The sequence below is a fragment of the Belonocnema kinseyi genome, chromosome 3 (genome assembly GCF_010883055.1).
Source record: "Belonocnema kinseyi isolate 2016_QV_RU_SX_M_011 chromosome 3, B_treatae_v1, whole genome shotgun sequence".
Classification (NCBI taxonomy): Eukaryota; Metazoa; Arthropoda; class Insecta; order Hymenoptera; family Cynipidae; genus Belonocnema; species Belonocnema kinseyi.
The window spans coordinates 117317292-117334698 of NC_046659.1; the positions used below are offsets into that span (position 1 = coordinate 117317292).

The window sequence follows — 17407 nt, forward strand, 5'->3', positions numbered from 1 at the left end:
TTCATTTGCCAAAAAAGTTCTATGGTTCACAAAAAAATTTTGTTCAATGGAAAAAAAGAGGTTGGTAATGTAGGAATCCCACTGTGTCGCATGCCCTTAAGTGACAAGTTTCTAATTATTTTTTTTTACTAATTTTGTATTGCTTTAAAAGTTATTATTTGTTTAAACCACTTTTTCCAGTAAATCGTGAAAAATTCATATTTTCTAGAATTAATCACGCAGCAAATTGCCGTTAAGTGTGATATTTATTTTGGAAGACAGCTTGTAATTATTTAAACAATTAATATCCCTTGCTTTTTACCATATAGACAAGAGTGAAAAACTTAGTTTTTTGTGAATCATTTGTAATATAAACTTTTTATTCAGTATTCTACAAATTAAAAAAACAATTTTAATTGTCGAATTCAGGAATTTTTTAGATTGCATATTTTATGATTCGGAAATTTCTGTGGGTATTTTTTTTAATCGATAATTTTTTAATTCCGCAATATTATTAATTATTCGGAAATTTTTCAATTCGAAAATTTTATTATTTTGAAATCTCATTATTCAGGAATTTTATTATTTGGGAGTTTTCCAATTCGGGAATTTTACTCTGCCGGAAAATTTATTTATCGTGATTTTTCAGCCCCAATAATATGAATTAATTAAATTTATTAATATATTACAAAATTAATGTTTAAACAATATAATATTATTAAATAATACATTTTTAGTATGTTCATCAAAATATTAATCAAATTTTTTTAAATAAATTGAATTATTTAAAATGCCTGGAAAATACCAAATAGTTTTATGTAAAATTTATGCTAGAGAGATTTTCTTCATTATGAATTAATATTGATTTGATAAGTTTAAATAAATATTAAATATTGATAAAAAATACAGAGTGGACACGCTGGGGCTTACATACATAGCGAGTTGAATGCTACCCGAATTGCACAGCAGCAGGGCAGAAGCCATTATACAGGGGTATTTTCATATTTCGCGCCTTTAAAGTTGCATTCGGATCGGCCATTCGGCCAAGTCCGTGCATCTTCGGATCAAGTTTATGATAGTTTCCATGGTTGCGTTCGAAACTTCAAACGGTTATGTTCAGATTCACCTGTTTTCCCTAATCGCTGTCAGTAAATGTAGGCAATGTTAATTTAAAGTTTAGACATGTAATATTTCATTCACTTTATTTAAAACATATCCTGTCTATTCATAAAATACCTTTTTTGTGCAGTGAAAATAAGCGTTAAACACCATTCACTCTTTGCCTACTGGAAGCACAGAATATTATTACTATTTTATAGTATTTGTCACTGAACAGCTATTCTATAATGGTATTAGCAAAGAAAAAAATTACGTTTACTTCTCAGTTCACATGTCTCACTTCATTATTAATTAAACACTTTTATTATTTGTAATTACTATATAACATAACCTATATTGTTTTGACACTTGTATCCGTTTGAAGTTTCGAACGCAACCATAGAAACTATCATAAGCTTGAACCGAAGATGCACGGACTTGACCGAATGGCCGATCCGAATGAAACTTTGAAGGCGCGAAATATGAAAATACCCCTGTATAATGGCTTCTCCCCTGCTTCTGTGCAATTCGGGTAGCATTCAACTCGCTATGTATGTAAGCCCCAGCGTGTCCACCCTGTATATTACTCTCAATGTTGGTTAACTCTGTCATTATATCCGGAAAGAAAGACATTTTTACGAATCAAAGGGCAAACATTCTTTAAAAAAATGAAAATTATTTAAATAATTACCAAATATGTTAAATAATAAAATATAATCTTGGAATTATTTAATTCTATCATTTGTCCTGGAAAATAATAACGTTTCACGCTCTAGAGGCGAAAAAATTGTTTAAACAAATCAAAGTTGTTTAGATAATTGTACACTGATTTAAAAAAATCACTTTTAACGATAATTAACTACGTCATTATTTTCAGAAAATAGTAACTTTTTAATATTTACGGGGGAAAAAAATTGTTTAAACAAATCAAAATGGTTTAATCAGTTCAAAAATTAGTTAAACAATAGTTGGAAACTTGTCGCTTATCGAAATAAAATAACCCACGTTGACAAAAATAAAAAAATAGCGTATTTAGCATAAACATACATAAATCTGCTTTTTTTCTCCATTTTTTAAAGACATTTTCCGGAAAAAATACAAGGGGTTTTAAGGGTCAAAATTAAAAGCTATAAAAATTATTCTTTGAGCATCTCTTAATTAACAATTATTGGGGACGACTGAAAATCCCGAAAAATATAATTTTCGAGCCTGTAAAACTCCCGATTGATAAAATTTCCGAATAATTAAATTTCCGAATTATGAAATTCTGAAATAATAAATGTCCCGAATTGGAAAACTCCCAACAAATTTATAATATCACCGAATTGGAAATTTTCCAAATAATAAAATTCCCGACAGAAAATTGCCAAATTACAAAATATCCAAACTAGAAAATTCCCGCATTTAGACAATTCAAAAATTTATTTGATAAATTTTATAAATTTATTAAAAGTACTATAATCAAATATATTTATTAATTTTTTTTTACCTTCAAAGTTTCTAAAATTATTGTTTGCATTTTAATTAACAATAATTTCGAAAACTTTAAACATTAACAAATTTTTTGTTCGTCAACATATTTGATTATTGTATTTTTAATAAATAAATAATATTTATAACAAAAAGTTAATCTTTTATATTCGTGCATTTTATTATTCGTGAATTTTGTAGTTCGGATATTCTATGATTCGCCAATTTTCTGTCGGAAATTTTATTATTCGGAAATTTTCGATTTCTTTAATATTATAAACGGTTAGAAATTTTATAATTCGGGATTTTATTTTTTGATAATATTATAAACTACGCTTGAATTTTATTATTCTAGAATCTTATAATTCGTGAATTTTATTTTTCGGGAATTATAAATTCAGGAATTTTATTATTTACAAATTTTGTTATTCGGGACGTTTTCAATACGAGAATTTTATTATCCAGAAATTGTATTATTCGAGAATTGTTCAATTTGAAAATTTTATTATTTGGTAATTTTATTATTCGTGAATTTTCCAATTCGAGAATTTTACAATGTCGTGGATTTGTTTATTCTGAAATTTTATTATTTGTGAATATTACAATTTTGGAATTTTTCAATTCGGGTATCTTACAATTCTTGAATTTTATTTTTCGGGAATTTTACAATTCAGGAATTTTATTATTCAGTAATGTTTCAATACGAGAATTTTATTATTTAGAAATGTAAATATTCGAGAATTGTACAATGTCTTGGATCTTATTATTCGAGAATTTTCCAATTTGGGGAATTTTATTATTCGGGAAATTTTCAATTCGGGAAATCTTACAATTCGTGAATTTTATTCTTCGCGAATTATAAATTCAGGAATTTTATTATTTACAAATTTTGTTATTCGGAACTTTTTCAATGCGAGAATTTTATTATCCAGAAATTATATTATTCGAGAATTTTCCAATTTTTCAATTTGAAAATTTTATTATTTGGTAATTTTATTATTCAGGAATTTTACAATGACGTGGATTTTTTTATTCTGAAATTTTATTATTCGTGAATATTACAATTTTAGAATTTTTCAATTCGAGAATCTTACAATTTGTGAATTTTATTTTTCGGGAATTTTACAATTCAGGAATTTTATTATTCAGTAATTTTTCAATATGAGAATTTTATTATTCGGAAATGTAAATATTCAAGAATTGTACAGTGTCTTGGATTTTATTATTCAGGAATTTTCCAATTCGGGGAATTTTATTATTTGGTAATTTTATTATTTGGGAATTTTCCAACTCGAGAATTTTACAATGTCGTGGGTTTTTTTATTTCGAAATTTTATTATTCGTGAATATTCCAATTTGGGAATTTTTCAATTCGTGAATTATATTTTTCGGGAATTTTACAACTCAGAAATCTTACAATTCGGGAATCTTATTAATTGGGAATTTTATTATTCGGAAATCTTATTATTCGGCAATTTTATATTTTGTAAATTTTATTATTTTGGAATTTTCAAATTCGAGAACATTGCAGTGTCGTGGATTTTATTTTTCGGGAATTTTTCAATTCGGGAATCTTATAATTCGTGAATTTTATGATTTAGGAATTTTTCAATTCGGGAATCTTACATTCGGGAATTTTATTCATCCGTAATTTTTCAATACGGAAATGTTATCGTATTTGAATCTTTCAATTTGAGACTTTTATTATTCGGCAATTTTATTATTCGAAAATTTTATGATTCAGAAATTTTTCGATTCGGGAATTGTATTATTTGGGAATTTTCCCATTCGGAAATTCGGCTTATTGGAATTTTCAAGTCGAACTATGAATTAACTAAACTATAATTTACAAGAGTTTATTAACAAGTACTTTTTTTCGTTTTTTCGAAAATTTCAATTTCAAAAAATTTCAATCTTGTCCGATTAAAAAGAAGTAGATTTTTTTTGTCAAAAAAGGAAAAAACTAAGGGGAATTCCTCGTTCCAAAAAATAAATCGGGAAATAAATCACCAAAAATCTAAAGTCGATTTTTTGAATTACTAACGGAATTCCATCAAGTTTTAAATTTTACCGCGCTATCCCCACTACTGAGAAAATATTTTAAATCTCGCGCCTGTCTTCTAGATGGCGCTCCAAATTTGATCAGCTGATTAGGTGATCACAGCCATCACAGCTGATATAAAGGCTGTATTCTGGCTGGAAGCAAAGATTCATCTGTCGGCTTGTCAAATGTTAATTTTAGACAAAGAAATTGTTTGCATTCTTGTGTAAAGATACCTACTTTTTTTTTTGAAAAAATAAACATAGACAAAAGGTTTCCACAAAATCATGGATTCAGAGAAAAACTGCGTTTTTCATTCGGAAAGTGGAGACAAAGAACAAGACGAGGTTAGCCGCTTGACAAATTATTATGTTATTATTTTATTGTTTGAACATATTTGTGAAAGAATTGTTTCTAAAATACCGGTAGTTATGCTCAAAATTTGAATAGAAGTAATTTTAATTGAAAATCTAAGAATTCTTTTGGTATTTTCTCATCCGGAGTATCAAACTCTCAATTCTTTATGCAATCGATTAAGAAAGATGACCAATTACTCGATTCATTTGGATGAATCAGTGCCATTTGGGTGTTTCTTTTTTTTAATTAAAGTTGATTCTATTCTGAAAAGACTTTTGGTAGCCGATTTAAAAAAATTTATTAAAAAAAAAAACTAAAGAATAAAATTAAAGAAAATTCTTGTTAGTAATTTATTTGCCTTTGATTTAAATTTATTGTTTTTGTAATTATTTCCTCTTGGCGATTATATTTGTAGTTAAAACTTTTATTATTTGATTCAAGATTCAAAAATTTCACCAAACAGTTATCTTTTTTTGGTTGAAAATTTAAATATTTCGGTGGAAAATTAACTTCTTGTCGAAGTTTCGGATTTTTTGGATAAATTCGACTGTTTTTTATTTAAAATATAAATAAAACAATTGTTGAAATATCTACTACTACATTATTTGTTAAAAATGTCTCTTTTTATTGTTGAAAATTAATATTCACAATTTTTATTGAAAATCCGTGTTTTTGAACATTCGTTTTTTTAAATATAACACTTTCAAATGAAAATTTAACTATTATAGTTAAAGATTCATTATTTTTCTTAAAAATTGATCTGTTTAAATTGAAAATTCTACTCCTTGCGTAAACCTTGAACTATTTCGTTTAAATAAAATTTATTATGGTTGATGTTTCACCTTTTTAGTTGAAAATTTCACTTTAAAAACAAATTTTTTCCGTTGGATTGGAAAATTCATCTTTATAGCTGAAATAATTCCCGATTTCAAAAGTTCCGAATAAGAAAATTCCCGGAAGTTTATGATATTACGGAATTTGAAAATTTCCGAAATTAAAAAATATCCAAATCTATACAATTTCCGAATTATAAAATTCCTGAATCGAAATAATTAAAAGATTGTTTCAATAATAAAATGCCTTCATTCAATGCAATTTTTTTTCATTTTATTATTTATTTAATTTTAAAACACTTTTAAATTGTTCAGTCTACGAAAAAAAAATAATTTGCAACAAAATCTTTCAAATATTTCTAAATACAAAAAATTGTTCTTTTATTTAAATTAAAAGATTTAAAATTAAATTCAACAATATTTGAATAGGGTTTGAAATCAGGGTGGTTGCTGGACCGGAAATTTTATGATTTCAACCGTTTTTTAATTATAATTTCCTAAATTGTGATTTTTATAAATTATTGTATCATTTAGTTTAGAACGCTTAATTCGAAAATATTTTACTTTAAAAATGTTCCATTTTTAATTTTTAAGCATATATTTTAATTTAAAGAATTTAAAAATGCTGTTTTAAAGGTTTACAAAAATTAGAAGTTTTTAAAATCGAAGATTTTTAAATAAAAAAATAGGGTGGCCGCCGCACCGGGAATTTTACGAATTTTCAGAAGAAAAATCTGCCTGAGTTCGATTTTAACAGTTTTTAAAATAATTAAAGTGCAGTTTTGAGGATTTAAACAATTAAAAATTTTAAAAAATTGAAGTTGAAAATTTTTGATAAAAAACAGTTTTATTTTATCAACTATAAATATAAATAAATAAATAATTTCTAAAATGGATCTGTACTTTAAGTATAGAAATCTAAAAAATAATTGATTTGACCAAACAATTCTAGATCCGTTCAAAATTTGAGAATTTTCAGATTGTAACTGTTTCAATCCGAAACTCTTGATAAGAATTGAAATTAATATATCATTTATTCCGATAATTTTATATTTAAATAAATATTTGCATGATTTATCAATAACATATTTTTAATTCAGAGTTTCAGGTATTCCTTTATATTATTTTTTTATATTAAATTTTATAGATAAATGTATTAGGATATTATTTTTATTTATTTTTTCAGCTATTAAAAAATGTAAATATTTAAAAGAAAACAATTTGAAACTGAAATGTTTTACATAGAAACCTTTGAATCTTTAGATTTTCGAAGAACTTTTAATCTTTTAGCGTTACAATTTTAATTTTTCTATTTAAAAGTGTTTAATTTATAAATGAAATTGTTAAATTTTAACGCATAAATAACAATTGAACAGTTATCATTTGTAGAAAACAAATTGAGTAATTTTGAGAGATCAAGATGTTTTGAAAAAATTCAAAATTAATTAAAAACTTGAAATCATTTCAAGTAATTTAAACGAAGTGTCGTAACATTTTTTTTAGAACTTCTAAATATATTTTAAAATTAATCGTAAAGTTCCCTACAATTGTTGAAAATACAGAAAATTTAAATAAAATCCTTAAAATCTTCCATGTTCTTTGATATATTTTTTTAATCTCTTAAAATCTTCTTAAAATTTCTGTTACAATAATTTTTCAAACTGAAAAATTATTTTCAATTTTAAGACTCTTAAGAAAATTTTTATGTTTTTGTAGTCTTTCACATTTCTTAAAAAAATGCTAAATTTTTGGTTTGAAATCTGCAAAAATAATATAATTTTGAAATTTTTCAAAGTTAATTGCTTGATTTTTTTATTTAAAGTATTGAAAATGTTAACGTGGATTCATATTTTTTGATTTTAATCTGAAGCTTTGAACTCTATAATTGATCAAAGTTCTAAAATTTGCAATTTATTTGCATTTCATTTATTATTGTTTAATTGTAAATTTTTGAGCATTTGAATACACAATTTTTGAATTGAAAAAATTTTAAACTTCAATTTTAAAAGTTTGGAATTTAAGTGTTCCACTTTGAATGCTTTAATTTTTTGTTTGTTGTTTATTACTTTATATGGGAAAATGTTTGAAATATAGTTCGATTTTTTAAATTTCATTGGCCGTGAAAAATGTTTGTGAACCGGGAAATGGCCGGGAATTTGTTTCTTCGATTAAAACGGCCATTCTGTAAATAGAATAAAAGCGAAAGTTCGTTTTTTAACAGAAAAATAATTAGAATATTTATTTTTGAACAGATTATGAATTATTTTAATTTGTAATTAGATTTTTCACATAAAAATTTAACTATTCTATTTTTGGTTTAATTTTTGTTAATGAACATTCATTTATTTGTTTGAAAGTTTATATACTTTGTGCAATTTTTTTTTTTATAAAAAATTACTCTTTGTAATTAAAAATTTATCTTTTTGGTAAAAAAAATTCAACTATTCTAGTTGAAAATTTGTCATTTTAGTTGAGAATTTCAGTTTGGTTGAAAATTGATCCTTCATAGTTAAAAATGCAACAATTTGGATTAAAATTGGTCTTCTATAATTAAAAATTCAACTATTTCGTTGAAAAACCATATATTTTTTTTTACAAAATCGAATTTTCGGTAGAAAATTATCTTTTTCTTTGAAAGGTATTCAACCTTGTTTAAAAATTTTTCTTTTCTGTTAAAGATTAAAGTATCTTTGTTCAATATTTATAATTTTATTGGAAAATTGATCATTTATGCTGGAATTAAAATTAATATAGTGAAAATGTAACTATTATTTATTTTTCGACTAAAAATTTAATTATTTAATTTTTCATTGAAAACTGATCTTTTTTAGTTGAAAATTAATCTTTTTTTCAAAAATTCAACTATTATAGTTCAAAATTCATCATTTCATTAAAAAATTAATCTTTCTGATTTCAAATTCAACTATTTCAGTTAAATATTTACAATTTTATTTGAAAATTTATCACTTTGAAAATGTAACTGTTTTTTGAAATTTAGTTTTTTTTTTGTTAAAAGTAATTTTTTTAACTGAAAATTTAACTGATTCCTGAAAGTGTCATAGTTCTAGTTGAAAATTCTTCTGTTTTGGTTAAACATTAATTTTTTTAACTTAAAATTTAATTATTTGGGTTTTGGTTCACAACTGATCTTTTTTAGTAAAAATTAATATTGTTGTTTAAAAATTCAACTATTTCCCTTAAAGATTCATTGTTTTGGTCGAAAACTCTTATGTTTGGGCAAACATTAATTTGTTTATAACTAAAAATGTTACTATTCCATTTTCGGTGGAAAATAATTTATTTTTTAAATTAAAAATTCAACCATTTCGTTAGAAATTCATGTATTTTGTTGAAAAATTGTATAGTTTTGTAGAAAATTAATCTTCTTGTTAAAAAAAATCATCTTTTTGGTTGAAAATTTATCTCTAGGTGAAAGTTCGCATCTTCCAGTGAAAAATTTATTATTTTTGTTGAAAATTTATCAGTTTAATTAAAAATAAAAGTACTTGGTTAAAATTAAATTTTTTCCTTAAAAATTCATTGTTCTTTTTTAAATTTCCTGTATTCCGGTTTAAGAGTCATCATTTTAGTTGCAAATTCATCACTTTGGGTAAAATTTTATATTTTCATTGGCGCGAAATTAATTTTTTTAACTGAAAATTTAACTTATTCCGATTTAGTTAACAATTCTTTACTCTGGTTGAAAATTGAAATATTTTGTTAAAAATTTAATTATTTTTTATTGAAAATTAATTCTTTCAACTGACAATTTAACTGTTCCATTTTTCGATTAAAATTAATATGCTTATTTTGCGTTTTCCGACAAATATTAATATGTTACTTTTGGTTGACCGGGAAAATTGAAAAACTTGAACGTGAAAAAGTTTTTATTATTGAAAAATCAACTATTTGATTGAAAATTTTGTTAGTTAATTAATTTTTTTAATTCGAAATTGGTCCTTATTATTGAAAATTCAACTATTTGGTTAAATTTTGTTTATTGATTGAAAATTCATAAAAAAAAGTGTGATGAAAAAAATTTTTCTGTAACGGAAAATTGAATTTTTCTTTCAGAAATTACTTCAGCCCTTCACTTATATTCTCCAAGTTCCAGGAAAACAAATCCGAGCGAAATTGGCTCATGCCTTTAATTACTGGTTAAATATTCCGAATGAGAAGCTTCAGGTTGTGGGCGATATCACTCAAATGCTTCATAACTCAAGTCTCCTGTAAGTTTTTCCAAATTAATTAAAAAATATTCAGTTTTAATGAATAAAATAAAATTAGTATTTATTAATTTATTTATTAATAAATTAATAAAAATCATTTATATTTATTTTTTATATTGTTATTTAAATTTTAAATGTTACGAAAATGTATATAGTTTATAAAAACATTATAATTTTTTGACGATAAAATCAGGGTGTGTGGCTCGTCCGGAAAAACTGGAATTGTCAAGGATTTTAGCGAAAAATCTAATGTCGAATTAAAAATAACCATAATCTATCTCATTTGTAAAAATAACTTTTTATAGTGCTGGATTTATATTGATTTTTAAACAATTTTTTTCACAATATTTATATTGATTAAATATTCAGAGAATTTGAAATATTAGGATGAAATAAAAACTTGTTTTTAATGCTATTCAAATTCATGGACTTTAGCAAAAAAAAAAAAAAAAATAAGGAATAATTAATCATGTTTTTAAGATTATTTTTTTACAGCTCACTTAATTATAAATATTAATTAAGTATCGAAAAACTTGTACAAGTAAGAAATTATTTTTCGTTCGTACGTCGTTACAAATGCAAATGTTACAAATGGTGGATAATAAATGTTGATTATTTAATTATTAGGGGTCATCCACAAATTATGTAAGGTGTTTTTCTTACAATTTTCAAACCCACCTTCGGCTATGCAAAATACTATAAAATTTCTCTCTAAAAAAAAAACAGTATTGCAAGATCAAAAATAGATAAAATTCTGTCTATTAAAGAAAGCCGAAACCTTAATTAAATTAGTCTTATAAATGAAATATGTGTTTATAGCAAACTCAATCTTAAAAACATTAATTTTTTGTATTAAGAAGTCTGCTACTATATTTTTGACTGAAAATTAATTTTCTTTGGTTAGAATTTTTATTATTTGATTGCAGTTTTTAATTATTTTGTTAAAAAAATATCCTATTGGTCAAAAATTCAACTGGTTTGTTGGAAATTGACCTTTAGGGGCTTAAAATTCAAATATTACATTTTTTGTTGAGAATTCATTTTTTTTTAAACTATTTTTAGTTTTTGTTAGAAATTAAACTATGTATTTGGTTGAAACCCCGTCGTTTCCAATATAAAATTAGTCTTCTTGGTTTAAAATTAAAATTTATGTTTGAAACTTCAACTGTTTCATTCAAAATTAATTTTTTGATTACAGATTCATGATTTTAGTTGACAATCCATTGATTAAATTTCGTTAAATTTAACTATTTGATTGAAAATTATTTTTTTTCAGATCATAATTAATTTTTTTCAGACAATTTAACTATTTAATTTTTGGCTAATAATGTATTTTTTTGGCTGAAAATTCAACTGTTTGGTTCAAAATGTAATTATCTTATTTTTCGTTGAAAATTAATCTTTTTGGATAAAATTTAACTTTTTTGGTTGAAAATTCGTTTTTTGGTTTGTTTTTTTAGGTTTACCTTTTTTTGTTAAGAATTCATCTACATCATTTAGTAAAAAATTAATCTTCTTGGTTGAAAAAAAATCGTTTTGGTTTAAGATTCATCTTTTTAGTGGAAAATTAGGTTTATTAGTTGAAAATTTAGCTACTTTTATTAAAATTTTGTTTAATTTTTGTTACAAATTATTTTTTTTTAATTGAAAATTGAAACATTCTACTTCTGGTTGAAAATTGATCTTTCTTATTTGAAAATTCGTCTTTTGGGTTAAAAAATCGTCTTTTTGGTTCAAAATTTATTTTTTTGTTTGAATATTTATCTTTTTAGTTGAAAATTCATTCCCCTATTTAACATTTTTAATATTTTGTTAAGAAATAGGGGTTTCGTTGTTAAAAATTAATAAATTTAACTTTTCCAAATGATTGTATTTTGTCGAAAATTTGAATTTTTTTTTAGTAAGCTAAGCTCTAAGGTTAAAGATTTATCTTTTATTTTAAAAATTCAACTATTTGCTTAAAGATACCTTCATTTTATTAAAAATTCATAATATTAGTTAAAAACTGAATTTGTTACTTGAAAATTTAACTATTTTAATGAAAAAAAAATTTATAACCAAAAATATAACTATTCAATTTATGGCTTAATATGTATCTTTTTAGTTAAAAATTTAACTATTCGGCTAAAAATTTATATATTTTGTTGGAAATTCATCTTTTCTGATAGAAAATTCATTTATTTGGTTGAAAATTGAAGAATAATATTTTTAGTTGAAAATTAATTTCATTATTTAAAAATTTAAATCATCTTCAAAAAAAAAAACGAGTTTTTAAAAAAAGTTCGGTTTTCATCCAAGAAGATTAATTTTTTACCCAACAATATAAATTTTTGGTTAAAAATTTATCTTTCTTAGTTGAAAATCCAATCATTGCGTTGAAAATTATAGTATTTTATTGAAAATTTGAATCTTTTTAAAAAACTAAGTTTCTTGGTGTATGTTTTATCTGTTATTTTAATAATTCAACTACATATCTGGTTAAAGATACATTAATTTGGTTGAAGATACATAATATCAAATAAAATATTATTTCTTTGGTTGAAAATTTAATTATTTTATGGAAAATTCTTTTTTTTTTTTATTTAATTTTTTCTAACCGAAAATTCAACTATTCGATATTTGGCTAAAAGTTTAGTTTTTTTAGTTAAAAATTTTAATATTTGGTTAAAAATTCACACACACACACACACACACACACAAAATTGAAAATCATATTTTTAGTGGAAAATTCGTCTTTCTTGCTAGAAAATTCGTCTATTTGGTTGAAAATTTGTCTTGTTTGGTTAAAAAGTATTTTTTAAATTGAAGATTAATCTTTTTATTTGAAAGTTTATTTATTTTTTTTAATGTAACTGTTTTGTTGAAAAGCCGTTCTTTTGTTGATGTCAAAAGTTAATTGTTTAAACTGAAAACTTAATTATTCCATTTTTGCTTGAAAATGAATCTTTTTTAGTTGAAAATTCTACTATTTAAAAACATATATTTTTTAGCTTTCTTACCTACATTTCTTTAGTTAATTAATAATAATAATTATTATTATTAATTTCTTTAGTTAACAATTTAACTGTTTTATTGCAATTTTTTGTTTGTTAAAAATTAATGTATATAACCCAAAATTGAATTGGTAAATTTGTGAATAAAAATTTATATTTTTTTGTTGAAAATTCAGCTTTTTCATTTTATTTAAAAACTTTTCTTTTCTGGTTGAAAGTTAGTCTTCCTGGATAAAATTTTAACATTTTTTATTGACATTTTTTTTGAAGATTATTTTTTTAATGAAAATTTAACTATCCCATTTCTGGCTGGAAATTTATCTTTTTTATTGAAAAATTTGTCATTTTTGGTACAACATTAATCTTTTTTTTTTTGCAAAATTTAACTATTTGTTTGAAAATTATTATATTTTGTTGAAAATTCAATTATTAGGTTAAAAATTGATTTTTTTGTTGTTGAAAATGTAACTATTTTGTCTAAAATTCGTTTTATTTGGTATGAAAATTCATTTTTTCATTTGCCAATTTAACTATTCCATTTTTTTTAAACTTCTTCTTTTTCAGTAAAAAATTTAACTATTTAGTTGAAAATTATTCATTTTTTGGTAGAAAATCAATCTTCTTGGTTTAAAATTCAACTGTGTGGTGGAAAGTAATATTCTTGATTGAAAATTAATCCTTTTGTTCAAAAAAATATCTTTTTTGGTTAAGAGTTCAACTATTTTTTCATAAAAAAATTAATCTTTTTCTGTTGAAAATTCGTATTTTTTGTAAAAAGTTTCGGTTAAAACCCTTTAAAAAAAACTCATCTTTTTTGGTTAAGGATTCATTTGTTTTGTTGAAAATTTATATTCTCGGATTGACAATTGAACTGTTTTGTAACAAAATTTGCTTCCTTTCCTTAAAAATTCGACAATTTAATTGATTTTTCGTTTTTTTTTCTTAACTGAAAAATCTTTTTTTAATTTAAAATTTAACTCATTTGTGGAAAATGGTGTTTGTTTTGAAAATTCATCTCTTTTGGGAGAAATTGGATCATCTTTGGTTAAAAATTCAACTGTTTGGATGAAAATTAATCTCTTTTACTTGAGGATTTTAATATTTCGTTGAAAGTTAAATTATTCAGTTAAAATTTAATTTTTTTTTGACAATACATCTCTTTTGTAAAAAATTTAAGAAGTTTTTTGGAAAATTCATTTTCTTTCGTGGCTATTTTTTAAACTGAAAATTCAACTATGACATTTTTAGTTACAAATTATTATTAATTAAATTTTTTTTTTAATTTAACTATTTGGATGGAAATTCATGTATTTTGTTTAAAAATTAATAATTAATCTTTTCTGGTAGCAGGTAGACGATTTAACTGTTTTGTGAAAAAATAGCCTTTTTTACTACTTTCTTTAAAAAAATTTGTTGGATTCAGATTCATCTCAACGATTAAAAATTTAACTGCTTTGTTAAAAATTAGTACGTTTATTAATTTTTTCAACTGGACATTTAACTATTCCATTCTTGGTTGAAAATTGATATTTTTAATTGAAAATTCATCTTTTTTTATTTAAAAATGTAACAATTGGATAGAAAATTTATGTATTAAAAAAATCGTTCAATTTTTGTAGGAAATTCGCCTATTTGCTTAGAAATAAATATATTTTGGTAGGGGATTGAACTATTTTCTAGAATATTAGTTTTTTTTGTTAAATTCAAATCTTCTTTATTCAAAATTAAAATCTTTTTCAATAGAAAATTAACCTTCTTGATTGAAAATTTATTTTCTTCAGTTTAAAAATGAACTATTTGGTATTCATGTTTTTTTTTTTATGTTGAGAATTCATTTTTTGTGTGGAAAATTTAGTGAAAAAATCGTCTTATTGTTGTAGAAAATTAATTTTTTAAATTGAAAATTGAACTATTTTATACTTCGTTGAAAATTGATATTTTATTTGTAAATTCAACAACTTGGTTGAAAATGACATAATTTGTGGATGAACTTTTAAAAAATTTGATAATATTGTAAAGATACCAGCGGAAAAAACGTGGATTGCCAAGGAAATTTATTCCAGGATTTAAGTAGGTACCCTGTAAAATAATTTACTTTTAATTTATGTAAATTATCATTATTAACCAGTTTCTTATCGCTTCAGAATAGATGATATTCAGGATAATTCTATTCTGAGAAGAGGAATTCCTGTCGCTCATTCAATTTATGGAGTCGCGAGTACAATCAATGCTGCCAATTATGTCCTCTTCATTGCCTTAGAAAGAGTTCTATCTTTGAATCATCCCGAGGTTCGTTATTTTATTTCAGAAAAAGCAGAAAAATACCTAATTTTTCTAAAAAAAAAATACTTTTTTATTTCCTTAGCTTCCTTAGAAATAGAGTTTTTATATCGTTTTCGTTTCAGAGATCTTTCAGATAAAATTAATGTGGATACTTTAATTAATTCAATTTGAATCCCTTTAAATTACTAAGATTTGAAGTAAAAATATTACATTTTCAACCAATTAGATAACAATTTTAACTTAAAAGTCGAATTTTCAAAAAAAAAAATGATTTTCCACCAAAAAAGATGAATTCTCAATAAAGGAAACATGAATATTCAACCAAGAGGATATGAAATTGTTAAATTTTCGCTAAAAAAAAAATTGTTTTTAGGAGAAAAAAAGCTCATTTTTAACCAAGGAGATGAATTTTCAAATAAAATTTTTAATCTGTCACATAAAAAAATTAAATTTGAACATAGGGGTTTAATTTTCAATCCAAAAAGATGATCTTCTCGAAAATAGTTTTATCCTCTACCAACATTGAACGCATTTTTTAAAAATATGTAAATTTTCAACCAATTTTTTGAAAGTTTAGCTAAAAAAGACCGATTTTCTTTTAAAAATATACAATTTCAACCAAAAATGGAATAGTTAAATTTTCAGTTATAAAATTTTTAAACAAGAAGGTTAATTTTCTACTGAAAAAGATCAATTGTTTTAAACTAAAAATGGAATGTTTAAATTTCCGATTCCAAAAACTGATATTAAAGAGAAAAAAACTACTCATTTTCAAGAAAGGCGATGAATTTTCAAATCAAATTTTTAATCTTTATGAAAAACAAAATTAATTTAAACATAGTGATTTCATTTTATTTATTATTTTATTTATTATTTCAATACATAAAGATAATTTCTCAACGAAACATGCATTGGTTTATATTTCAATTATTTACTAAAAAAAAATGAATTTCAAAATAAAAATATCAGTTTTCAACAAAAATTGGTATAGTTAAATTTTTAGTTAAAAAATTAATTTTCAGCCAAATAGTTGGATTTTTAAATAAAAAAGATCAATTCTTAACCAAAAATGTAAGTTAAATTTTCAGTTAAAAAAATATTTAAAAAAAATGAATTTTCAACAAACATGTTACATTTGTTACAAAAGAGGTGTATCGTCAACAAAGAATTAATTTTTATTTGAGTAATGTAACTTTCAACAAAATATTCGAAACTCTAATGAAAACAGATTAATTTTCATTCAAGCAGCAAAATACGATTTTCCAAGAAAATGAGTTGAATTTTTAATCAAAAAAAGATTTTTCAGATAAGAAAGAGACAAAAATTCAACTAAATTGTTGAATTTGTAAGGCAAAGTGAGGAATTTTTCACGAATAGATGAAATATTAACCCGAAAATATAAATTTTCAATAAACGAGTTCAATCCTTAAACAAAAAAGATTAATTTGATACAAAAAAGACGAATTTTAAACTAAAAAATATCAATTTTCAATAAAAAATGGGATAATTCAATTTTTAGTTAAAAAAATTTATTTTCAACAAAAATAAGAATGTAATAGTTAATATTACAACGAAAACAGATTCTTATTTTGATTTAAAACACAATTGAATTCAACTAAAAGATGAATTTTCAACAAAATAATTGAATTATCCAAAAGAAGGATAATTTTTTAAACGAAAGGATTTATTTTCAAACAAAAAGATTCATTTTCTACCATTAAATAAGAATTTCAACTGAAAGCGACGAATTTTCAACAAAATACGGGAATTTAACTAATGAAACTAATTTTCCACAAAATAGGTAAATTTGTAACTAGAGATGGATCTTGAAAAAAAAATTTTTTAAACAGTTAAATCTTAAATCAAGAGAATAATTTTGTAATCAAAAGGATTATGGTTCTAACAAAAAAGACCAATTTTCAACCAAATAGTTGAATTTTCATCTAAAAAATATCAATTTTCAACAAAAAATGGAATAGTTGAATTTTCAGCTGAAAAAATGAATTTTTATAAAAAAGAAATCGAATTTTCGATAAAATTGTTAAATTTTCAACCATGGATGAATTTTCAGTAAAATAGATTAATTTTTAACAAAAAATTGAATAGTTGAATTTTCAGATGAAA

At 22.9% G+C, this 17407-nt stretch overlaps 1 protein-coding gene across 2 annotated transcripts in view; it reads left to right on the top strand.

Moving 5' to 3' along the window:
• The first annotated feature begins 4738 nt into the window (after positions 1-4738).
• The window catches only part of LOC117169077 (geranylgeranyl pyrophosphate synthase), a 25528-nt gene continuing 12859 nt past the window's right edge, over positions 4739-17407 (top strand). Inside the window, exons 1-4 of one of the 2 annotated variants that reach the window (XM_033355193.1) lie at positions 4739-4935; positions 9853-10007; positions 15020-15070; positions 15145-15289. In XM_033355193.1, the coding sequence (XP_033211084.1) occupies positions 4876-4935; positions 9853-10007; positions 15020-15070; positions 15145-15289 (411 nt within the window). In that variant the 5' untranslated portion in view covers positions 4739-4875. The remainder of the gene's footprint in view (positions 4936-9852; positions 10008-15019; positions 15071-15144; positions 15290-17407) is intronic. The other variant, XM_033355194.1, reaches the window with a different exon arrangement.